Below are 27561 nucleotides of genomic sequence, written 5' to 3' on the forward strand. Positions count from 1 at the left end.
CGGACATGTTCTGGTTATTTAGTAGACACAAAACGTTGTCGGGTTTTTGCTTGGGCAAAGAAGTATAGTATAGTATAGTTTTCTTCATTAGATTATATTTTTCCAAAGGATGTTGAAGAAGATATAAATGCTTATGAATGCCAAAAAAAAATTAAATAATATGTACAGACAAACAAGGACTCTGATGGCAAGTAATATCTTACTTATTATTTTCTTGGCTGTAACATACTGTTTCTGGTCAGATTCATTACTACATTGCTGAAGACATGAGAAAAGACTCTATTATAGCAAATGTTGTAAATAATCTTAGCACTCTGTCATCTAGAAAACTGCAGATCGTTTCCCATGTTTCAGACATTTTTGTGAACCTAGATAATGGAAATCTCTATCTGAAAGACAGGATAGACAGAGAAACACTGTGTGGAACAGCTGCTACCTGCTTGCTTATATTTGATATAATGGTTGAAAATATCTTCTATGTTTTCAATATCAATAAAAAAAATCAGGATATAAATGATAATGCTCCTGTATTTTTCCATGACAGAATTACTGTAGAAATTATTATATTTACATTACTCTGAGTCATCTATGCTTTACAATGTGCAGAAGATCCAGATATTGGTACTAATTCCACACAGACAAGCTCAGTGATAATTGATATTTCCCACTTTCTGAAACAACCAGCGAAAATGGGATTACATTTTCACAACTTGTATTAGGAAAAGTTTTAGATAGGGAGATATAAAATAATCATGAACTGATTCTAACAGCATTGGATGGAGGAAATCCTGTTAGGTCTAGTACAGCCCTAATTAAAGTAATTACTGATGGAAATGACACTGTTCCTATATTTACACAAAATGTGTACAAGGTTAGTGTCAATGAAAATGCTCCTAATAACACAACTGTAGTTACATTTGAGGCAACTGACAAAGATGAAGGCACCAATGCATCAATCACATTTCCATTTACTAAAACATCAAAAAGCAATCATCACATGGGTATTTTTAGCATTAACTCAAACAATGGAGAAATGTAAACAAGTAGCAAGTTTGATTGTGAAAAGATAAATAATTATGAACTATCTGTACAAGCCAAAGATGGAGGAGACCTTGATGCACATGCCAAGGTATTAAAAGAAGTGGAACAGTGATAGCTATAATAAGGCTTCATGATGAAGATTCATTGGAAAATTAGAAAATTGACTGTCAGATTAAAGGGAAGGTGCCTTTTGAGTATTTTCTGTAATATAGCTGATTCGTCAAGATTGTCACTGCAAAAACCATAGCTAGAGAAAAAATATCTAAATACAACATAACTGTTGTAACTACTGACAGAGGATCTTCCCCACTTTCCAGCAGGAGAACCACCACATTGGAGATATCAGATACTAATGACAATCCACCATTATTTATAAAAATCCACTTATATTGTCTATGTGGAAGAAAACAACTTACCAGGATTCTCAATATATGCTGTAAAAGCTTCAGAAATAATGGCAAAACAAAGTATATCATTTTTAATTCTAAATCTGAAGATCTACCAGTATCAACTTATCCATCCATTAATGTAGAGACTGGATTTCCCTATGGTCACAAGTTATTTGAGAAAAACAAAGAGATTCTGCTACAAGCAACTTCTAGAGACAATGGATCGCTCTAAGACAATGGATTCTTGAAGCAGCAATGTCACATTGGTTATCTGAATAGTAGCTCAAAATGACAATGCACCAGAAAATGTCTTATCTATGCTTGAGATGGTTCCTTTCTTTCCTTTGAATCAGAATCTTTAATAACAAAAGTGGTTTCAATTGATAAAGACTCTGGGCAAAATGCTTGGCTGTCTTATCATTTAATGCAAGTCCCAAAACCATTTTACTTTATAATTAATGAACATAGTGGAGAAATCAGGACATCGCGGATCTTTCAAGCAAAGGATATACTGAAACATAAAGCTGTGGTGATGGTGAAGGGCAATGGAGTCCCCTCTCTTTCGGCTCCTACCACCTTAAGTCTTGTTATGGCATTATAATAAAAAAAACCTGATTCAAATCTGCAGTAATACTTAGTGGTTTAAATAAAATGTGATAGAGTAAACTACGGTGCTATATCACATAAATCAATTATTATCATACATTTATTATCATGCATAACTGTGTTCTAAGTTAATCCAAATAAACATTATTTTCAAAAACTTAATACATGATAAAAATGTAATAAAAAAAATGCACCCAGTGTAGTCTTAATGTGAAAAAAAAATAATAACCATGAAAGGCACTTATAAGTCCACTTTTAATTGTACTGATGAACCCTATGAAAATCTTCTTAAAACTGTGCAATCTTTTCACAACGCCACATGCTAAAGTTTCACCAGCTCCCAGGAGAACACTCATTCACCAGATTATGCTGCCTCACATTTTCATGTTCAGCAAAATGCACTTTATCTCTTTAATCAATGCACCACCATCGGAACTCCCCAGATTAAGTTTCTCATATGCATAACACTTATTGCATATAATAGGAAAAAGGCAAAGGAACTCCAATAGTGTAATATGTTAAAAACATCATATATTTCCCATCTGTTTTACATTACACTCACATGCCAACAAATCTTTATTTCGCCAGGCCGATACACTTAGTGTCTTATCCAACCGCTAATCTATCACACCACCATCACCCCTGGATCATTACTCCCGATATAACATGTTGCATCACTTCCAATTGCCATACAGCCACATCCCGACACATTTTGTCATCACGACTTTATCCAGGAATTGGCTGTACAGCACGGAAACCTCCATTAAATAGAATACTGATTATTATGTATCAACTATTTGGGCACCACTAAAAGCATACTTCAGGAGCATTCCACTGTTAACTGGGAACTCCGACAGTGAAAGCGCAAAGCACAGTGTAAACAGTAACAGCGCATCAGCGTCACCACTAGAAAAATGGAACACACATTTATATTACCAAATAATTAATCTCATCTTGTTCGCACTATTACAGTGCATGATATACTTAACCTAAGTTAGACCTCTGTTTAAGTCAGATAATCAAAAATGAGGCTATACATCCCAGCAAGTAAGAGATCTAAATTAACAAAAAAATTTCATATAAACATACAAATATTACATTCTAAAAAAAATCCCCAAAATGGGATAAAATGATATTATTATTTTAATAATTTTTATCCTTTATTCAGTTTTTGAAAATAATGTTTATTTGGATTACGTTAGAACACAGTTATGTATGATAATAATTGATTTATGTGGTATAGAGTCGCTATTTACTTTATCACAAGGGGGTGAATTTATTTTGATTATTTGTTATTACTTTAAGGGCAGCAGCATTCTGGATAAGGGCATATTTTGCGCTGGTTTTAAAATCTGTGGTACAAAGGTGAGACTGTTAGGCACTGGGTGGTGGGGTACAATAATTGTTAGGATCATATACTTAGTGGTTGTTTTAGCACTGATTTCCGTGGTATTTATTGTAACCGTTAAAATGTTTTTTATATCAAAGTGCAGAACTTCAAAATCCACATTACCTTTTTTTACTAAAGTATCATACCACTTGATATCTATTTCAAATAGAAGGAAGTAAGTTAATTGCTTTAGTTTATTTGCCTATTTATTTATTATGCATATGAAGTTGATGCTGCAGTCAGATATTCTTTGAAACATTGCTGGATTTGATCTGCTATACGTTTTGGTAGAACTACCTAAAAGTTATCATTTGTATTGTTGCTTTTATGCCAAAAATAACCATATTTTCATTTCTGTGCTTGTGATGCTAACATATACAGTAGATGTTATATATATGTATTTTTTTCAGGAACTTTTTATGTAATTTCACATTATTGCATGTAGTTAACCAAGCTTTTTTCAGTTGAAGCATTTTTACTTATTTGTTTTACTGTTTTTCATATTGGTTTGGGGTAAATAAGAGAATTATAGATAGATTTTTTAATTCCACAAAAGCAAAAGTGATTGTTTTGATTTGATAAAAGGCATCCACTCATTCACTTGTAAATTGTTTTTAAGCAAAAATGCACATTTACCCTTTGGATAGTTATTAAAGGATTGTTCAGACATATAACAGGAAGAATATTAATTGGTTGAATTATTAGACATCAGAAAGGCAGATAAGGTTGATTGTGATGGTGTTATAATTAAGGAGATGAGGATGATAGTGATCGATAATAGTGAGTGAGCAGTGACCGAAGCATATTTGTCAACATGTGAAAAATATATATATCTATTACAGGATGAGTTAATAGAAGTAGGTAGGTGATGTCGAATGTAAATTGAAACCTAAACATTTCTCTCTAATAAATGTGAATTCTTCAGATATTTGTGATCAGTGTGGTTCAGGATTTGGAGTTGATTTATTTCAACATTGGTGCATTGGGCAATCTGATCCAGTTAAAGTACATTAAAACAGCACTGAGCATCCAAGCAATTTCAACAAGATGATGATTTTATAATCAAATAAACTGATAAGCATGGAAATAATGTAGTATTAAACAAACAACATTATGAAAATATTTTTTCATTGCATCTTAACAGAGATATGTGTAAGAAAACCCAGATTCTCCTTCAAACAGGACAAAATACGTTGTTTCTACTCATTGATACAGGCATTGACAGAAGGTACTATTCATTAACCTACAGTAGACTTTTTAAAGGTTTTGAACCCTGATATTCCTATTTTCTATATATTGCCAAACATTCAGAAGTCAATAGATCCTACTGGGACCAATAGTTTTAAAGAAAGGTAGTTTGTCTAAAAAAATTGTGAAATAAATACTTATCTGTTGACATTTTTAAATGAGTATCTGGGGGTTCTTTGAGGGCAGCTCGGTAACTGGATCATTATACTTTAGTATACGCCACCAGAATGGCTTGGAGGCTGTACAATTGTTTTTGTAGAAAAAGAATGTAAGCAACAAACAAATGTGTGTTAAATATGTTGGAATTATTGCTTACTATTAGGCAATTTTATGTTTTCATGTTCCCATTTCCAGATACAGGGTCCTGCTATGGGCACAAGGTGTGCTCCAGCATTGTTTCACTGAATCAAATTTTTTAAGAAGATTATTTGGCAGAGTATCTGTGCATAAATACATTGATGATTTATAGATTTCTTTTGACAGGAACCAAAAGGAAATTGAAGGAATTCATTCAAAATCTTAATACCAACAATCATAATTTGAAAGTTACCTATACCATTATTGCTAGTAAGGTTGTTTTCCTAGATTTGGAAATTTAAATTATGCAGTGAGGATTAACACACAACTGTTTAGAAAATGTACTACACCGAATAATTTAATGGTTACTGTTTGAAAGAACACTGATTAGATAGTACCTGCAGGCTCAGAGGAACTTGTTACAGCAATAAGTAATTTGCTATGAAGTGTTCTCAGGACACAATTGCCATTCTTAAGACCCAATTTTCTAGTGAAAGTTCTTCTTAGTATAGAACCAATTTCAGAAAAAACTGACAGAACATGCACATTTCTACGGAAGTGAAGAAATGTGGTGTTTGGGACTATTGTTCTTTTATTTTGTTATTATTATTATTATTATTATTATTATTATTATTATTATTAATAATAATATTAATATTAGCTACTATATGTTATTACTTATATATTATAGGTTTCTATATGTGTTGGAAGGATACAACAATAGGAGATACAAATTAGATATATGTATTTCCTTTGCAGAGCTTTATATTGAACTGATGTCTAGTTTAATATGATCTAGTATATGTTGTAGATGTAAAATCCCACTTTGCTATGATATGTATATATATATATATATATGTGTGTGTGTGTGTGTGTGTGTGTAGGTGTGGATCATAGTATCTTTAATGTGATATTAAACCAAAAAGCAAACTTTTATTATATTGCAGTCTAACAATTATCTGTTATTTTGGGGCTGCATTACTTTTCTTTTTTAAGCTGTCCTTCTTTTTTTTTTTTCAGTTGATGATTTAGTCAGTAGAGGGTTAAAAGGTTGGGGCAAACCATTTGTCAGCTTTTATTTATTTATCCTAAACCTTGTTACGTGTGTATGTGCATACACTTCAATCATTGTAGGAGTTTTTACATATACACAGCTAGATCTGAGAGTTCTTACACAAAAGAGGTAGTTCCATCTGCATTACACATTTATTGATAGGGTTACATAATATATACTGTACAAAATACAAAAAACTTACCGAAAAAGTCTCCTGGCATATATGATATATGACATATATGACAAATATATATGACAAATATTAAAGGTAAATGTAATACCTACTTCGTATCTCTACAATGTGCCATAACAAATTGATTTGTTGTATAAATTGCTGCTTTTTACTTTTTATAGTGCCATATATTATTAATAAAAAACTGAATACAATACAAGGTTTAGTGAAGTTTTGGGTTTAGAGGTATGTTTATTGTGTAACATGCAAAACATTAAGGACAATTTTGACTTATTTCTACTAAAAGAATAGTTGATGCTTGGAACAGTCTTTCAACAGAGATCGTGTGAGTCAGTAAGGAGTTAGTGAATTTAAATATGCTTGGGGAAAAATGTATTTATACTCAACAAAAGGGTTAAAAAAAACATAAACTACATGAAATTAAAGGTGCAGACCACTGTTTTTTTTTTTTTTATTCCTGCAGCCACTGTTCTCTGTTTCTAACAATAATCAGTAAATATATATATTTGCTCTTTTAATTAAAATAGAAATGTGCCTTTGAACTCTTTGAATGTTGGTGCCAAGTAAATTCATAATTCCCCAGGTATAGCATTACAACTGTGAGAAGACATTTATTTTCAAGTTGAAAACATAGATTCCTATATAATATTCCTAATGTACACATTTTTGGCTTATTATGACAAATGACAGTTGCACTATAGCTGTAAAATTATTTGGGCTGAAATTGTTGTGAAGCTTCAATTTTTCTAATGAGTACCATAAGATAATACAGCTCCAAACTAGATTAGTTAGATTGATACCGATGTGTTCCAGATCAAAGTTAAATGTTACTACTTTAAACTTAAAAAACAGTTTACTACCTTTTGTTAAATATCTTCAGAAATACATCCTTCTTTTATATTATCAAATGTTGGGATGTTAGGAGAAGAATCAAAGCCAGGGTTATGTGACACTTGTACTTAAATGCTAGAAAATGTACAATCTCCTGTCTAACTTTTACCTAAAACATAAATATCAACTTATCGTAATATACACATTTAGGTTTGCATGTCATAATGACCTTAAGAAAAAGGTTAGCAATGTCAATATATATATATATATATATATATATATATATATATATATATATATATATATACAGTGTATATAAAAAATAGTAAGTTAGCTCAACTTTGCACTTACTGAAACATGCTTCACACCACAACTAACACATTCATAACACACAGAATTACATTTCTAGAGTGTCAGATCTAAATTCATTAGGTGTAATACAATACTATACATTTATTGAAGAAATAAAACATTTTGTTTGAAAGAAAACATTTCTTCACTGCTGCAATTCCCAGTTTTGCCTCAGAGTGCCACTGTTTAACCAAGAAATGTACAGAACTAGAGATCTACTAGTGTTTTATAGATATGTATATACTGCAGCCCTGCAAGAAAGGACAGAGCCATTTTCTGGATCCCTGCTTAACAAAATACAAAATGTTTGATGTCATTTTCTTGGACTCATCAAATTAGTACACCCTTTCTTTATTGGATTATATTTTCCAAAGCCACATTGGAGAAGATTTGGTTGCAGAAATGTCTTACTTGGAAAAATATTTATGGACATACAAAGGAATTAGCTGGCAAGTAAAAATTTCTTTCCTATTTTCCTGGCTGTGTTATTCAGTCTCTGGTCAGATTCATTATACTATTGTAGAAGAAATGAAAAAAGACTCTGTTATAACAAATATTGCAAACGATTTAGGATTAGATATTCACAAGCTCTCATCTAGAAAACTGCAGATTATGTCCCGTGTTTCAGAAAAATATTTTTATGTGAATCTAGGTAATGGAAATCTATATGTGAAAGAGGGGATAGACAGAGAAATGCTGTGTGGTACATCAGCAACCTGCTCTCTAATATTCGATGTAATGGTTGAAAATCCCTTCTATTTTTTTAATATAAATATAGAAATTCAAGACATAAATGATAATGCTCCATTGTTTTTTCAAGACACAATTATTGTAGAAAGTGTTGAGCTTACAATGCCAGGAGCCAGATTTCCTTTACAAAGTGCAGAAGATCCAGATATTGGTATTAATTCCATACAGACATACCAGCTCCGTGACAACCAATATTTTACATTATCTGAGAAAAACAAACCTGATGGAAGAACTTTTCCAGAACTTTTATTAGAGAAAGCTTTAGATCGAGAAACACAGAATATTCATTAATTAATTCTAACAGCTTTGGATGGGGGGAATCCTGTTAGATCTGGTACAGCCCTAATTAAAGTACTTATTACTGATGCAAATGATAATGCCCCCATTTTTACCCGAGAATTGTATGAAGTCAGTGTTATTGAAAGTACTCCTATAAATTCAACTATAATTACAGTGGAGGCAACAGACAGGGATGAAGGCACCAATGCAAAGATCACATACACATTTACTAAAACATCAGAAATCACTCATTATACAGGTATGTTTACCATCAATTCTACAAATGGAGAAATTAAAACGAACAACAAATTTGATTTTGAGAAAAACAAGAATTATGAACTATCTGTACAAGCCAAAGATGGAGGTGGCCTTGTTGCCCATGCCAATGTACTCATTGAAGTAAAAGATGACAATGATAATGCTCCTGAGATAATCATTACCTCATTGTCTACTTCTATTCCTGAAGATTCTGAACCTGGAACAGTGATTGCTATAATAAGGGTCCATGATCAAGATTCTGGAGAAAATGGGGAAGTTGAATGCCAAATTACAGAAAAGGTACCTTGTAAGTTAATTCTTTCGTCTATCAGATTCTTTAAAATAGTTACTACAGAACCTATGGATAGAGAAACAATATCTAGCTACAACATATCTATTGTAGCTACTGACAGAGGATCTCCTCCACTTTGCAGCAAAAGAATCATCGAATTAGAGATATCAGATACAAATGACAATCCACCGGCATTTACGAAATCCAGTTATGTGGCTTTTGTTTCAGAAAATATCTTACCAGGTGCCTCAATATACACTGTAAAAGCTTCAGATCTTGACACTGGTGACAATGCTAACATAATATATTCAATTTTTAATCCAAATAAAGAAAATGTCCCAATAGCCACATATCTGTCTATCAATATGCAAACCGGAGTTCTCTATGCTCAGAGATCATTTGATTATGAAAAAAATAAAGAATTTCTATTACAAGTTACTGCTAGAGATAATGGGTCGCCATCCTTAAGCAGTGATGTCACATTGCTTATCCGAATAGTAGATCAAAATGACAATGCACCAATCATCCTATATCCTTCACCAGAAAATGGCTTAGCTACATTTGAGATGGTCCCTTTCAACTCTGAACCTGGGTCTTTAATAACAAAAGTGGTGGCAGTGGATGAAGACTCTGGACATAATTCTTGGCTTTCTTATCATTTTAAGCAAGTCTCTGAACCTTTGTATTTTATCATTAATGAACACACTGGAGAAATCAGGACATCACGGGTCTTTCAAGGAAAGGATATACTAAATCATAAAGTTGTTGTGATGGTAAAGGACAATGGAGTCCCCTCTCTTTCAGCTACTACCACTTTAAGTCTTGTTATTGGGGACAATTTTCATGAAATGGTTCCTAAGATTAACAGTCACACTAATGATGAAAATTTTGATTCAAATCTGCAATTATACTTAGTGGTTGCCTTAGCACTGATTTCCTTGTTATTTATTGTAACTATTTTGGTGTTTTCTCATATCAAAGTGCAGAACTTTAAAATCCCCAGCACCATTTTTTAATACAAGTTTGTATCCTTCCATGGATCCCAGAGTTCTCTCTATGTATAATGATGGAACATTATCACTACCCTATCCATATAACTTCTGTGTGACTTTGGATTCAGCAGACAATGACTTTACTTATATTCCACCAACTCAAAATGTCCCTGTGGAAAATGTAATTGATACAGATGGTTTAGGACTCAGGAATGAAAATTGCACAGAACCATTGACTACTAATCATTTTGACAAGGTAAGTCTCTTCCTGCACGGCATGTAATTTACATTGATTTATGCCATTAAGCTTTATCTGTGTATTTGTGAGTAAGCTTCAGAGACATGCTTTATTTTCCTCCATTAAGTTATTATGCTGGTTACATTATCATGGAATGCCTTTCTAGCTTAATGGATCCGTTTTTGGCTTTTTTGACTAACTAATCTGTGAAGTCTAAAATATATTTCACTGTAATGCTTTTTGATGTGACATTTGTTCCATTTTACCAATTTAGCCCATTTAAGTGTGCAAGCGTTTACCCTTTTATTGACCGAATAACTTCTACATACATTACAAGAACAGGATAAAATCCATTAAAATAACAGCAGGGACTGGTCAAATTTTGACCCATTTATGGGCTAGCTGGTTGTGCAAAAGTCAATCTATTGATCGACTTGTGTACAATCAGCCTGTTGGGTTTTTCACAAATGATGAGTTCTGCCGGCTATAGCCAGCAAAACTGATCATTGTATTCTGATGGTGGAAACGCTCCCTTCTGTCAAAATACAAGGCCACAGTGGAGAGATTCCCTCATTCACGCATTTTCAAACTGCTGGTCGCATGAAAAAAAATTATAATGTATGGCCAGTCTAAGAAACATTTTCTTCTAAAATGAATCAATTTATATTTTTTTTAACTTATTATGAATGCTGATAGCTCTAAAAAGTCTTTAAAGTCAGCTCTAAAAAGTCTTTGACGATATCACAGTTTTTATAGTGTTAGATTAGGAAATATAAAAGTATCAGATTACCACAAGTACTGAATGCAGCTAAATGCTTTGTTTCCAGATATTGAATCAATAAATGACCAACCCTGAACACCAACTGAAATAATAAACAATGTTATTAGCCTTCCAAATTCACCTTTGTGACATAACGCAAAAAAAACTCCTTTTATGTTATGATGATAAGTAGGAGGGCATGCCTTTGTAGTCCAAATCAGGAGCAAGTGAAGAGATATGGGCATTATCACTATACATTTTCTTTAATATGATAGTGCACAATAAATAAGTGATTGAAAATAGTCCAAATAAATATTCAGTGCTTGAAAAAGTCCTTATAGTGATCCAATTAAGGTGCCAAGGTGCCAAATAATTAAGGTGCTTGCAGAGTGATATGGTGCCCCTCAAGGTTCCCCACTCACCAGATTGCAGATAATCATAGACCTTCAAAGTTATTGCACATTGCCCGGGATCTTTACAGGACCAGAACTTCTCCTATGTAGCCTTGGAAATTGTTTTGGGTCAGCTTCCGCTTCCACCGTTAAACAAAAAAATGGCCATACATGGTGAAGTAAGTATGAGCAATTTTATTCCCAAAAAAAATTTTAGATGGGTACTCACAAGCAAGAATATAACTCAGGCATATACAAGGAACTCGTGTGGCGCCGCTCTCGGCGTGCGTTCCACACACAGGAAGTTCCTGACCGGAAGTGACGTTTGTTTAAAAACAAACGTCACTTCCGGTCAGGAACTTCCTGTGTGTGGAACGCACGCCGAGAGCGGCGCCACACGAGTTCCTTGTATATGCCTGAGTTATATTCTTGCTTGTGAGTACCCATCTAAAATTTTTTTTGGGAATAAAATTGCTCATACTTACTTCACCATGTATGGCCATTTTTTTGTTTAACGGTGGAAGCGGAAGCTGACCCAAAACAATTTCCAAGGCTACATAGGAGAAGTTCTGGTCCTGTAAAGATCCCGGGCAATGTGCAATAACTTTGAAGGTCTATGATTATCTGCAATCTGGTGAGTGGGGAACCTTGAGGGGCACCATATCACTCTGCAAGCACCTTAATTATTTGGCACCTTGGCACCTTAATTGGATCACTATAAGGACTTTTTCAAGCACTGAATATTTATTTGGACTATTTTCAATCACTTATTTATTGTGCACTATCATATTTAATTATATATTTATCTGTTACTGCTCAGATATTTATAAGCACTTAGCACTTTTTTTGTATATTTGATCATACTGATTATTGTATTTATATCACAACACTTAACACTTTGTTTTGAGCTAGCGCTGCATAATTTCGTTTTCATCATATTTTCCTAAGACTTTCTTAGTGTCTGCAGCAGCTGCCCAATATTACATTTATCTTTATTTAAATTCTCACGTTGTGTAGCGCGGGTTTAATTTTTGTTTTTTCACTTTCATTTTCTTTAATATAACATTTATGAGGATGGGCATTTGTACAAATGGCATCTTGTTCTCTAAGTTCAACTTGCCCCATTTGCTTTTGTAGATGTTTGCAGGTAGGACTCTCCACCTTTTGTTTCATAGTCTGTTATGTTACATCAACATTTAAATAGTTTTTTTTTATGGTTTTACACTAGTGCCAATGGCTTAAAAAATGTTTACCACTATATAAATTATAAAAAATAATAAGTAAACTCTGGTGTGTTTTCCTTTACATTCTATTTTTAAGTATCATAACCATTTTTAAATAATAGGAAACCTATTTGATTTTTTACACCAATTGAATATATAGGGAAATAGATTGTAACTTGCCTTCCTTGTCTCAATATTGCAAATGTTTTCTATGTGAAATATACTACTAATCATGTTATGACATTTTGAGAAATGTATATCATTCACAGTATTTAAGTAAATAAGAATTGTGTATTATTATGTATTTTTCTACTCACCATGGCTCAGCATTCTTTTCATCTATAACTATACTCATTTCTTTTTTTTTTCTTCAAGATCACAATTGAATTTGGTTGAAAAAAATCATAATTATGCAACTTGCTGAATGTTTTAAATTATAATATATTAATTATAATGAAAGTATAAGCCAATTTAGTTATATAAGGCAATTTAGTTACATGTTCTACTGTATATATTCTTACATAATTTTTCTTTTAGAGAGGAAAATAAATTTTTGTTAGTAATAGTCCAAGTTAATGAAAAACAGATATTAATGAAAGGTTGCCATTTAAAGGCTATTGTAAGCTAGATTCTACAATAGTGCAAACACTTAGACGGAAAATGGTTTATTCACAAAGTTATTTACTTTTCACAATGCTTGGTTCACACACGAGTGGTTCCCCCTGTGGGTCAGCACCTGTTCCCGAAGCCACAACTACCCATACAGAAAAGCGCAGGAGATGCGTGCAGGTGCCATTAATCCTAATGGCACCCATATGCACTGGAAATTGTAGCAGCTGCTTCCCACACTGGGAACCAAACTGCACTTGCGGTTTCCATGAGGGCTGCAGTTCCTACTTGTGTGGGTGGTTCCCCCTGTGGGTCCATACCTGTTCCTGCAGCCGCAATTACCTACACAGAAGAATGCAGGAGATACATGAAGGTGCCATTAATCCACATGGCACCCACATGCATTGGAGATTGCAGCAGCCACTTCCCCCATTGGGAACTACACTGCACTTGTGGTTTCTGTGCAGGCTGCTATTCAAAAAATGGAGCAGGAGTCTTTTCCCTGCATTTTCAGAAAGCACGGCAGCCCATTCAAATGAAAGGGCTACTGTGGCCATGCAAAATGTAGCTTGCAGAGCCACACAAGTGTGAATCAGGTCTAACTGCTGGTAATTCCTGCAATGAGAGCTAATAAGAGTTAAAAATGACAGCTCCTTGGTTAAATAATAATGACAATTTTTACAAATCACACATGCATTACAGCTTAGGAAGGTCAATGTTTAAATGAAATTGACTGGAATTGCTGACTGGAACTGAAAATCCTTTTTGTTAAATGTCTTTAGGTAACTTTTAATTTGCAGCTTTTGTTTTGACAAATGTTAGGAGAGGATGTAATGCCAGGGTTTGGTAACTGTCATTAAATGTCTTAAAATTAAAATATTAATAATGTATTGTCTCATTCATAATATACGAACAGTTATACAAGCATATATCATATAACAAACAATTACATTTTGACCATTAAAGAAAATGTCCCTTTAAAAAACATGAAACTTAATCAATACTTATAAAATATTTTGTAAATTCACAGTATTGCTCTACTTTTATATTCACTTGTTCTTATGGTGTGATCATGACATGCAAAATTTAATATTCAATATGTTTATGCATAAAAAAACAGTATACATACATTAAAATAATTCTAAAGTCATAGTTTAAAAGGTATTTCTTCAATGCTGCAATTTTCCAGTTTGGCCTCAGAGCGCCGCTGTTTAACCAAAAAATGTACAGCACTAGAGAGCTACTGTCAGTGCAGGTCTGCAAGAAAGAACACAGCCATTTTCTGGATTCTTTGTAGACAAAACACAAAGCATTTTCTGGTATATGCTTGAACAGAGGACAATACTATCTCATTTTTTTACTGGAATATATTTTCTAAAAGGACTTTGGAGAAGATTTAATGCTGAAAATGCCTGAGTTGAAAGATCTGAAGATAAACAAAGGAATCAGATGGCAAGTAATATTTCCATTCTTATTTCCCTGGCTGTGTAATTCAGTCATTGGTCAGATTCAATATTCCATTGTAGAAGAACTGAGAAAAGACTCTGTTATAGCAAATATTGCAAATGACCTTGGATTAGACATTAAAAATCTCTCATCAAGAAAACTGCAGATTGTGTCTCCTGTTTCAGAGAAATATTTTTATGTGAACCTAGGCAATGGTAATCTATATGTAAGGGACAGGATAGACAGAGAGACACTGTGTAGGAAAGTAGCTACCTGCTCCTTAAAATTTGATGCAATGGTTGAGAATCCCTTCTATTTTTTCAATATTAATATAGAAATTCAGGATATAAATGATAACATTCCAGTGTTTTTTCAAGACACCTTTACTGTTGAGATTATTGAATTTACATTACCAGGAGCCAGATTTGCTTTACAAAGTGCAGAAGATCCAGATCTTGGTATTAATTCCATACAGACATACAAGCTCAGTGATAATCAATATTTTACTCTGACTGAGACAAACAAAGATGGGAGTACAATTCCAGAGCTTTTATTAGAGAAAACTTTAGATAGAGAGACACAAAGTAACCATGAATTAATTCTAACAGCATTGGATGGAGGAAATCCTATTAGATCTGGCACAGCCCTAATTAGAATAATTATTGCTGATGCAAATGACAATGTTCCTATATTTACACAAAATGTATATAAAGTCAGTGTCAATGAAAATGATCCTATTAACTCAACTGTAATTACAGTAGAGGCCACAGACAAGGATGAAGGCATCAATGCAGAGATCACATACTCATTTAGTAAAAGCTCAGAAAACATTCATCATACAGGCATGTTTAGCATTAACTCTATAAATGGAGAAATTAAAACAAACAAAAAATTTGACTTTGAGGAGGTGATTGATTATGAACTATCTGTACAAGCCAAAGATGGAGGAGGCCTTGTTGCCCATGCTAAGGTATTAATAGAAGTTTTAGATGACAATGATAATGATCCTGAGATAATTATTACTTCATTATTATCATTGATCCCTGAAGATTCTGAACCTGGTACAGTGATCGCTGTAATCAGAGTTCACGATCAAGATTCTGGAGAAAATGGGGAAATTGATTGTCAAATTGCAGAGAATGTACCATTTGAGTTAGTTATGTCAACTAACAGATTCTATAAGATAGTCACTGCAAAATCTATGGATAGAGAAAAAAAATCTAGCTACAACATAACTATTGTCGCTACTGACAGAGGATCACCTCCACTTTCCACCAGGAAAATTATCAATTTGGAGATATCAGATACTAATGACAATCCACCATTATTTATGAAATCCACCTATGTTGCTTATGTGTCAGAAAACAATTTACCAGGTGCCTCAATATACAGTGTAAAGGCTTCAGATCCTGATGCTGGAGATAATGCTAAAATAATGTATTCAATATTTAATGCAAATGCAGAACATTCCCCAGTATCCACTTATATGTCCATTAATATAGATAGTGGAGTTCTTTATGCACAAAGATCATTTGATTATGAGCAAAACAAAGAGTTTGCATTACAAGTTACTGCTAGAGATAATGGGTCACCATCCCTGACCAGCAATACCACACTGCTTATCCGAATAGTAGATCAAAATGACAATGCGCCAAAAATCCTATACCCAGTACTAGAAAATAGTTTAGCAATGATTGAAATGGTTCCTTTTACCTCAGAACCTGGGTCTTTAATAACAAAAGTGGTTGCAGTGGATGAAGATTCTGGACATAATGCTTGGCTGTCTTATCATTTCATGCAAGTCTCAGAACCATTTTACTTTATCATTAATGAACATACTGGAGAAATCAGGACATCACGGCTCTTTCAAGGAAAGGATGTACTGGATCATAAAGTTGTGGTGATGGTGAAGGACAATGGAGTCCCCTCTCTTTCATCTACTACTACCTTAAATCTTGTTATTGGAGACAGTTTTCAACAAGTAGTTCCTAAAATTAACAGTTACAGTAATGATGGAAATTCTGATTCAAATCTGCAGTTATACTTATTGGTTGCCTTGGCCCTGATTTCCTTGCTATTTATTGTAACTATTATGGTGTTTATAATTTCAAAGTGCAGAGCTTCAAAATCCCCAACAACCTCTTTCAGTACAAGTTTGTATCCTCCCATGGATCCCAGAGTGCTCTCCATGTATAGTGATGGAACATTATCACTCCCCTACCCATACAACTTCTGTGTGACTTTGGATTCAGCAGACAATGACTTTACTTATGTTCCACCAAATCAAAATGTCCCTGTAGAAATTCTAATTGATACTGATGATTCTGGACTTGGCAGTGAAAATGTAAAAGAACCCTTATCTACAAAGAGTATTAAGCAGGTGAGTTTTTTTATCAGTCTTTATTTAATACTGTCGTTTTGCCTTTACAAATTTACTACTGCTGGCAATTTTACTAGGTTGATTGCCGTAACAAACACTTCTATGCAACTACAAGATCACATACCTCTTGATACTTTTCCTAACATATTTTTTTTTAGCTCAGCAGTGTTTTATAATTAATGTTTCTGCAAGCTCAAGTACCTTGTGTTACAGTGCAGAAGTAAAAATAAAGGCTATTTTAATATAGGAATAACAAACTCTGCTGCCTGGACACCACTGGACAGATTACCAGACTTGCTGGAAATGTAGGTGATACAGTGTAAGTGATATTTTTGGAATACCAGAAAGATAAATGGCTTATCAAATGAACAAGTATTTTTTGTTTGCTTATGCAGCTTCCCTAAGAACTTTAACATCACTTGCTTAGAACTGTTGTTTGAATTCATAATGGTGACCCTAAACATTTTATTTTTGCCTTTGGCATTCTTGTGTCTTGACGCAGCATTGGAAGCAGGCGCCTGAGGATTTAAACTCATTTCAAATAAAACTGTTGCGAAGGACTGGTTAAATCATCTAGTAACATGGAATTATAATTGTCTTTGTAGTCCAGCTCTCTGCTTTTTATAACCATTAATGGTCAGTCATATTTTGCATATGACTTAAATTGCTAAACCAGTTCCTGAACACCCACCGCAGTTTTACATCTGTACTTTGACATTAAATACCGGTGTTATGGCAGCAGGTAACTGCTATAACCCTGGTATTTTCTTACAAGGTGGGCAGTCCTCTTTCACATAAAAGTGGTCCCAGTGGCAGATTTACCACGGGATCACTTTTATTGGTAGCCCCCGCCGCTTCCCAGCTTGCCAGCTTGCCAGAGCCACCGGTAGTGGGGAAAATTATCCGGCCTGTCCATGTTCCAGGCAGGAAGTCGAGTGAGGGCCTAGGAGGACCGGAGTGATGTCATACGTCACTACCTCCCAACGGCCTTAAAGGGCCGTTTTTTTTTTTTTTTTTTTGCTTTTAAGGGTAGATGTGAGATCAGAGGTCTTTTTGACCCCCATATCTCACCCTGATATGTCCTGCTTATTTCTATTACAATGGATGTTTACATTCCTTGTAATAGGAATAAAAGTGAATACAAAATGTTTTTAAAGGGACAGTGTAAAAAAAAATAATAAAAGCAAAAATAAATAAGACATTTTTTTTAAAGTGCCCCGCCCCTCCGAGCCCAGAAGCAAACGCATATGCAAGTCGCACCTGCATATGTAAACAATGTTCAAACCACACATGTGAGGTATCGCCACAATCATTAGAGCAAACACAATCATTCTAGCACTAGACCTCCTATGTAGTTTTTAACTGGTAGAAATGTCTAAAGCGTTGCCTATGGAGATTTTTAGGTGTTAATGATTGTCACCATTCCACGAGCATGCACAATTTTGAATCATGATATGTTACTCAGCATAACATTATATTTAATGTTATTTTTAACTTTACTGTTTCCTTTTTTTTTAATTTAAAAATGTTTTTATCCAAAAAAATTGCCTTTGTAAGAATGCTGTGCAAATATGGTGTGACACAAAGTATTGCAATGATCTCCATTTTTTTCTCTAGGGTCTCTGCTAAATATATATATATGTATATATATATATATATATATATATATATATATAATGTTTGGGGGTTCTAAGTAATTTTCTAGCAAAAAATATTGATTTTAACTTGTAAACAACAAGTGTCAGAAATAGGCCTGGTGGTTAAAGAGTAACTCCACTTTTGTTGAGAGCAAAAAAACAAACAAAAAACAACCCCACGCTGGGTAATCAATGTACATTGCAAGGATTTTGACAAATGCTGTTGCAGATTTCTCCCTGTTTATGCTCTGAAGAAATAGCCATTTCTTTGACCATGTCTTATAAATACTAGGTGTTCATCATAATCAGCCGGTGTACTCTTGGTGTTCTGATAAAAAAAGTTGCGGTGCCTGAATCCCATAGAAGTAATTAATGTTCATTTAATCAAAAATGAAATTTCTGTTGTAGAGGGTGCCTGAAATCAAACTTGTTTCATAGTACAGACTTCTAGGAAAATCAGTGAATGAATCACAAAAGTAGGAAATTACATTTTATACAAAAGCCTCCAGGTTCCCAAACTGAATTGAATTTTGCAGGAAATTATAGTGCTGCATATTAAATAGAAAGGTAATTTAATTACATTAATTTACTATAAGGCTTGTGTACCAATTCTATGTGCTATATTATTATTATTTTTTTTTAATTATAATTTTTATTTAGAAAAGAAGGTTACAATGAATAAAGAAAGATAGAAACAAAAAACAACATTGCAAAATAAGGGATGGTGCCCCCATACTCTGAGCAATACAATAGCAAATTGTCAATAAAAATTTACAAAGTCACATGTGATCACATTGGAGCGTGGAAGCAGTAGAAAAAACAACGAACCACACCAAAAAGGGGAAAAAATCAGCAGGACTCAGCTCAAACCAGAGTGATAAAGATCCCACTCAGCCCAAACCGCATGAAATTTAGTCATTTCATCATGGACCATAGCAGTAAGGTGTTCCATCCACCGGATCTCTGACATCAATCATAACAGGAGGGTTTTATCAGGTGGAATTTGTTGAAGCCAGCAGAGTGGAATAGCCCACCTGGCGGCCAGAAGAAGAAAAGAGAGTAATCTATTGGTCAATTTGGGGATAACGGGGAATGGGAGACCCAGCAGGTAGTGCAAAGGATCCAGCGGAAGTTGTAAAACAGTAACACTAGAGAGTAATAACATAATCATGTCCCAAAAGGGTTGAATACCACAACATTGCCAAAAAATGTGGAACAGTGTGCCCAGTCCAGCCCCACACTGCCAACCCCAGGTCGGAGCTGGAAGGGTCAATTTTGTAAAGACGAGCTGGGGTTCTGTACCAAAATAAAATATTTTTTAAGGTAGTCTCTCTCTGCACCACACATCGAGATGCCTTTAAGGTGGATGTCAATATCTTACTCCACAGAGGGAGGGGTATGGGACGCTGAAAAATCTTGGACCACTTCTGCATATATGGGTGATAATCTTCGGTCAAGGGAAGGGCATCATGGAGAATATTATAGATAGAGGACACCAAATGTCCCTGGTGAGGGCCATGGGCACATAAGTATTCAAATGCAGTTGGCCTCTCCAGGGACAAGGGGGACGATAGAGATCTAAAAAATTACGTACCTGTAGATAAAAATAAAAGGTTTGTTTGGGGAGCGCAAATTTAAAGGTGCGGGATACCGGGTGGACTAGATTGCGAAATTGGAAGAGGGGAGCATGGGTCCAGGTCCACACCCTACCAATATGGAGACCATCCGGAAGTAAAGGAGTGAATAAGACACTGGTAAAAGTGGGGCATGGCGAAGAGAGAGAGAACCTGCGAAAACATTTGCTCCAGACCTCCATGGTGACCCTCATGGGAGCTAAACACATCTCCCGTAGTACCCGATCGGTGTGCAATGTGGGTGACCAAAGAAGGGAGCAAGGGTGGACCGGGAAGATCGTGCCCCGCTCTATCTCCGACCACCGGTTGGGAGCCACCAAGGATGACCAGGAAGCCGCCACCCGTAGGTGGGAGGCATAGTAATATTTCCTCGGGGAAAACACTAAAGTGGCAGCCAATCTGTGGGCATTATTCTTCCAAATAAAATTAAGAAAAGACCACTGCAAAGCCTTAAGTTGGGTCAGGGGGTTTGCGACCGGAAGGGTATCAAACACATAAAGGAATTTAGGTAAAATGGACATTTTTAAAACATTTATGCAACCCAAAAGTGACAACGGGAAACCCATACATTGTCTGAGAGACAAATTTCACCAAACAAGGGGACATAATTAGCATTATAAAGCATAGAGTGTGAGGGTGTCAACTGAACCCCTAAGTATTTTAGAGCCGTAGGGCACCATCTATAGAGAAAAGCGCACATATGCAAAAGAAATTACCAAATTTGAAGACAATCCATGAATAAAAATGGGGATTTGGTCCCAACATATGGCCATATAGTGCTCAAGCCCACCACTACGTCAATGTACCCCATTATCAGTGGGTCCTACACTATCCATGAAAAAGAGATGAATCCAGCACTGATTTTTTTTTTGCTTGTTTATTATGTATTCGGTCTGACCAGACTACCGAGGTTGAGAAACCCACCCCACCCCCCACACACACCTGTACTCCATCAGTGTCCACTATCAAGTGGATATAGGAGGAGTCCCCTGTAGTGCATTTGCACATCTTTCCCAGCAAGGAGTGTTGTCTCCAAGGGTTAGAAAGGCTGGATTCATCTCTTTTTCATGGATAGTGTAGGACCCACTGATAATGGGGTACTTTGACGTAGTGGTGGGCTTGAGCACTATGTGGCCATATGGTGGGACCAAATCCCCATTTTTATTCATGGATTGTCTTCAAATTTGGTAATTTCTTTTGCATGTGTGCGCTATTCTTTTTTAATATACATGTCTTTTGGTTCATAGCTGCACCAGCTTTAGAAATACATGGGTATGCTCCCCCAAATTTTTTTGCTTACCATCTATAGAGGTAAGAACTCTGTAGTCGAGCCAACAGATCTGATGGGATATGCAGAGGCATGGCTTCAGTTTTAGAGGTGTTAAACTTATAACCCGAAATAGCACTAAAAGATGACAACACTGAGTGTAGGGAGAGTAGGGATACCAGAGGGTTAGTTAAGGTTAACAGAATGTCATCTGCAAACAAGGAGAGCTTGTATTCTCCGTGTTGCATCAGGACCCCAGTGATGTCTGGATGAGAGTGGATGGCCGCAGCCAAGGGCTCCAAACATAAGATAAAAAGTAGGGGAGATAGGGGGCACCCCTGGCGAGTGCCGTTAAACATGGAGAACGGAGGTGACACAAAGGCAGAGGACAATCGCACCTGCGCCATGACCGGGGCATAAAGGGCCTCAAGGGCTCAGTAAAACGGACCCTTCAAACCAAACCTCTGTAGTGTGGAAAAAAGGTAAGGTCAGCTGAGACAATCAAAGGACTTTTGAGCATCCAAGCTAAGGACCACTGTCGGACGGGGGAACCGATCGAGAAGATCGATCAGGTCCACCGTACGTCTAGTGTTGTCACCTGCGTGACGGGACTGCACAAATCCCACCTGATCCCGATCGACCAGTTTGGGAATAATGTTAGCGAGTCTATTAGCCAAAGTTTTTGTGAAGATTTTATAATCAGAATTTAACAATGCTATTGGTCTGTAATTATCCGGGAGGGAGGCATCTTCCCCCGGCTTAGGGATAACTGAAATATAGGAATGTGTAAAGTGAGGGTGAGGGATCTTGCCTTTCAGAAAAGAGGCATAAGGCTCAAGGAGATGTGGTGCAATAGTGGGCAAAAAGGTCTTATAATAGAGGTAGGGCAGGCCATCCGGACCCGGGGGCTTGTTAGAGGGCAGATTTTTAACCGTGTCAGTGAGTTCATCAAAGGGAATATCTGCATTCAGCTTTAGTAGGTCGGCAGTGGAAAGTTTGGGAAGGGACAAATCTTGAGGTTTATTAGAGTATTCATAAAAACACTGACATGACCACATCGTGACCACATCAAGGATTTAGCCATTTTGGACATTTCTAGGGACTTAAGACTATCCCGAAACCCACCACTTTACGAAGGGTGGACACTGAGGGAGAACTCACAAGTCGGGACTCCGCCGACCGAAGGTAGGCCAGGAGAGAGGACCGTAGACCCATGGCCTCTTTCTTCAAGCGGGAGCCCTCAGCTATACACAAGCCACGAAAAAAAGCCTTATGAGACACCCACAGTGTGGACACCTCGTCTACGGAGCCCTCGTTCAGATCAAAAAACTCCCGAAGGCTCAGAGTCAGTCTGTCCTGGATCTCCTGAGATTGGAGAAGGCGGTCATTCAAACTCCAATGACAGGCCTTGGGGGGCGAAGAGGACAGGGAAACCTCAATAACTATTGGGGCGTGATCCGACCAGGTGATGGGAAGAATGTCAGAGGTAACTACACAAGGTATGATAGGGGCGGAGATGAAAAAGTGATATAGTCTAGAGTGCATCTTGTGAGCTGCCGAATAAAAATTGATGTTTGATACGCCAGGAGTTAAACAGCCTATGTGAACGGACACATCTGCGGAATGCTTTAGCCTGGGACAGCATCTCCCTATGCAGTGATTGTCGATCCCTATGAGGGGACATGATGAGATTAAAGTCACCACCCACCACCATGAATGGCTGCAACAGGTGGTAGGTGGATTGGAAAACATCATCAAGAAAACCCAATTGACCCGAGTTTGGAGCGTAAATATTAAGTATCGTAAAAGAGGTGGACAGATAATCACAGACCAATGCCACAAATATCCCCTGTGGATCGAGCAGGGAATCCCTAACCCGAATGGGGCACGTTTTTTTAATCAAGACTGCCACCCCCGCCTTGCTGGCTGGGTCAGAGGCAACGAAAGTGGTGGGGAAATACCTAGAAGCAAATTTGAAGGAACCATCAGAATGAAAATGGGTCTCCTGCACCAAAATGATATCTGCGCCAGAGGTGCGAAATTCTTTAAGTGCTAATCAGCGTTTCTGCACGAGTTTAGCCCCTTGACATTATACGAGAGAATTCTCAGAGCCATAGAGAAAGGGAGTCTGAACAGCGAACAGAAGCATTGAAAAGATCAATACATACACAAGGCTTACTCAAAACATGTATAATATATACAGTTTCCGATGCAATCTGTGACACGGCCTCAGACGAGGCACAGATGCACCAATCCACAATTCGAAAATAGCAGAGCCAGACCAAACCCAAAAAAGGTCTAGCAAAAAAGAAAAAGAAAGAGAAAAGAAAAAAAAAAAAGAAAAGAAAAAAAGAGCAATGGGACACAGCAAGTCCAAAAAAAGTCAATAGGAACGTCAGTACAAAACCTGAGAGATCATGGTGTCTCAGGAAACCAGGACCAGAGGCCTGGAACTTGCGGGACAACATGGGAGCCCCCAGGCGACGAACTCTAACGGTGAAGAGGGGTGGATCCCGCTGGCTCTTCAGCAGAACAAGAAAAAGGAAAGCGATAAGTTTAATGACAACACTTGTTAAAAAAAAAAAAAAAAGAAAAAACATAGCCAGAAAACATAACCAACGTATAACCCCATGGGAGGGGAAAGGGTGACCACCCTAGTCAGGGTAGAAAAAAGGGTCACAAAATAGCCACAGGAACCACAGGCCTAGGTAAATGCCACGTAAGGATCAGTTCAAGCAGGTCAAGTCGGAGGCTTGAGGTGACGAGGATGGAGAGGTGCCCCAACATTTCTTTGCTGTGAGGTCTTGGCGGGGGTCCACATGCAGCCAGGGGTAGATGGAACAGGACAGTTCAGACCGGACTGAGGTACAAGGTCATCCTCGGGTAAAGGTGGAAGGCCCAGGTTGCAGATGAAGGCCTCCGCCTTATGCAGATCACGCATATGGTGTTGAGTGCCATCCTTGGTGACCACCAAGCGGAAGGGGAAACCCCAATAATAAGGGATGCAATGCTTTTGTAGGTATGTAGTCACGGGTCTCAGGTTCCGTCGTTTGTTCAGGGTAGTAGGTGAGAGGTCGTTGAAGATTTGGATCCTGGCCCCCTTGTAGTCCACCTGCGATTTTTTGCGAGTAGCCAATGTTAGGGCTTCCTTACTATCATAATAATGAACGCGGACAATGACATCACATGGCCTGGCTCCAGTGGGGGGCTTTGGGCCCAATGATCTGTGTGCCTGATCCAAGCACCAATCTATGTCAACTATGTTAGGGGCCAGGGTTTTAAACAATCCTAATAGATAGGAACCCAGATTGTTGTCACCCACAGTTTCAGGGATCCCCCTGAAGCACAGATTTTGGCACCTTTCACGATTCTCCAAGTCCTCCTGCTGCAATTGGAGTTGGGAGATTGAGTGTTTCAGAGTAAAATTTTCATCCTCCAATACCTGCACATACTGCACCAGTTCATCAAATTTGTTTTCCAGGGTGTCAGTGTGTTCCCAAATGTATGCTATCTCCCCCCCTAAGTTCCAAAGAAAGTTTGCCCACCTCTGCAGCCATATTTCGAGTAATCTGTTGGAGAAACACCTGCAGCTTCTCATTGAGGATGGCCGGGGTTAACATAGATGGAGCAGGCGGAGAAAGTGTAGCTCCCCTAAGCTGCAAAGGAATGGGGGGGGGTCGGGAGGATGTTCCAGTCCCAACGAAGGGTCCATCGCAGCGAACAGGTCTGCCTGTGAAATTGAGGCCAGGGGTTGCGGCCTAGTGATGTACCTCTCCATTGCGGCCTGTGAGCGCGGCTCTAATGGTGCCGTGTATCCCTGTTTCTGCTGTCATTTTTTTCCCATGGGGACCGGGAAGATGTCAGGATGTAATGCAGCTTACCCCCGTAGATGTTGTGGCTGATAGAGGCTAAGAAGGGGCAACGAAGAGCCAGCAGGGACCGGAGCTCACTCACTACACATCCGCCATGGTCAGAAGCCGCGCATGCACCCCCTATATTATTTTTTATTTGCTATATTTTTCCCATGAAAATGTAGTTACCTTTTAAAGCCTTTTAGGTGAATTAATTTACACTGGTTTTGTGTAGAGTGGAGAAGAGTTAAAATCTTTGTCAGATTTTCATGACTGTCTATGTCTTATTGGAGGATTTTCCTTAACTAGACTTTCCAAGCCCTTCACTGGTATCATATTCAGAAATTTAGACTGCACATAATGTAATTAATGTATGTTTTTCAAATATCTTTTCAGATTATGTATGTTTTTCAAATAACATTTCAAATACCTTATCAAAACTATATAACATTGTGCTACAAGTGCTTGGTTCTCAGTGCTCCTCACAAATATATGTAGAAATATGAAATATTTCACAGAAATATGGTCATATACGGTATATATAAAAAATGGAAATCTCTATGTAAGAGACAGGATAGAAAGAGCATGTGAAGCTGCAAGTGCCTACATCCCAACATTTGACATAATGTTTGAAAATCCATGCTTTTTCTTTAGTGTCAATACAGAAATTAAGGCTATAGAGGATAACAGTTCAATGTTTTTTTAAGACACTATAATTTCAGAGATGATTGAAAATACATTATCTGGAGTACGATTTGCTTTACAAACTGCAGAAGACGCAGACATTGGTGAAAGTATACAAGGTTAATGGTAATCAACATTTTACACAACTGAGAAGACCAGACCACATGGGAGCAAATTTCCAGAACTTGTGTCAGAGAAACCTTTAGACCGAGAGATGCAAAGCATTTATGAATTGATTTGTTATGCTTTGGATGGAGCATAAATCTAAATCCTTTTAAAACTGGCTCGGTCTTGATTAAAGTAATTTTTACAGATTCCAATGATAATGCTTCAATATTTACTCAAGAATTGTATATTGTCAGCATCAATGAAAATGTTCCAATTAACTCAACTATAATTATAGTGGAGGCCACAGACAACAGACAAAGGTGAAGAGACCAATGCACAGATCACATATTCATTTAGTAAAACCTCAGAAAGCATTTATCATACAAGTGTGTTTAGCATCAACTCTACAAATGGAGTCACTACAACAAACAAAGAAATAGATTTTGAGAAGACTTTTGAAATGCCTGTACAAGCCAAAGATGGTGGAGATCTTGTTGCTCCCTCCAAAGTGTTAACATAACTAATAGATGAGAATGACAATGTTCCTGAGATATCTTTTACTTCATTATCATCTCCTGTTCTTTAGAATTCCATACTTGGAACAATGATTGCTGTCATAGGACTGCATGACCTAAATTCTGGGGAAAATGGTTGATTGTCAGATTACAGAACAGAAGCCATTTGAATAGGTTCTGCCATCTAATGGATTCTACAAATTAGTTGCAAGAAATATCATGGACAGAGAAAGAGTATCCAAATATTCTTCTGTTGGTAAATGTAATTTGCAAATTTAGTTTTCACTATGATTTGGCTGCTGTTTCTGAAATAAAAACTTATCTTGCACTTTTATTAGCACCAGCGCCTTCTTTTTTTCTTCTTTGTAATGTGTTTAAATATCTACAACTATATCAAAAATTATGATTTTCCTAGCACTAACACTTCAATTAGATTTCCAGTGATAAAATAATATATCATGTTTGTTCTACCCCTACTGCTTACACCAATAATACCTGGTTTCTAGCTTTGTGTTCAATTAAATCCAAAATGATAACCTTTGTGCTTGTCATGTGCTACCATAAAGCACTGCATTGCTTCATCTATAAGATTAATGCTGTTCAGTTGTTTTAATATCATAACTACATTTGTAAATGTAGAAGACTTGTTTTGGAATTTACTATTTTCTCATTTGTCTTTTTGCCCTAAATACAAACCTAGAGTTAAAAGAAGAGACTGTAACTTACTACTTGGTCATTATATAAGTGCTTTCTAATAGGCCTTACTACTAATCTTTCTACTTTATTATGGGGCAATATGTGTAGTGGTAGTTTATAAGTAAACAATAAGAACAGTGAGTAGTATTT

The 27561-nt window shown here is 36.5% G+C and overlaps 1 protein-coding gene across 1 annotated transcript; it reads left to right on the top strand.

The window, feature by feature from the left end:
- Positions 1-10014: 10014 nt before the first annotated feature.
- LOC309552681 (protocadherin gamma-B7-like) lies at positions 10015-26720 on the top strand (the record flags this gene model as incomplete). The annotated part of the gene is made up of 3 exons (XM_082253609.1): positions 10015-10227; positions 14575-17019; positions 26496-26720. 3 exons carry the CDS (start codon positions 10015-10017, stop codon positions 26718-26720), a joined length of 2883 nt encoding a protein of 960 aa, XP_082109735.1.
- Positions 26721-27561: the final 841 nt, after the last annotated feature.

Source organism: Pelophylax lessonae (genome assembly GCF_965119305.1).
Source record: "Pelophylax lessonae genome assembly, chromosome: 4".
NCBI classification, from domain to species: domain Eukaryota; kingdom Metazoa; phylum Chordata; class Amphibia; order Anura; family Ranidae; genus Pelophylax; species Pelophylax lessonae.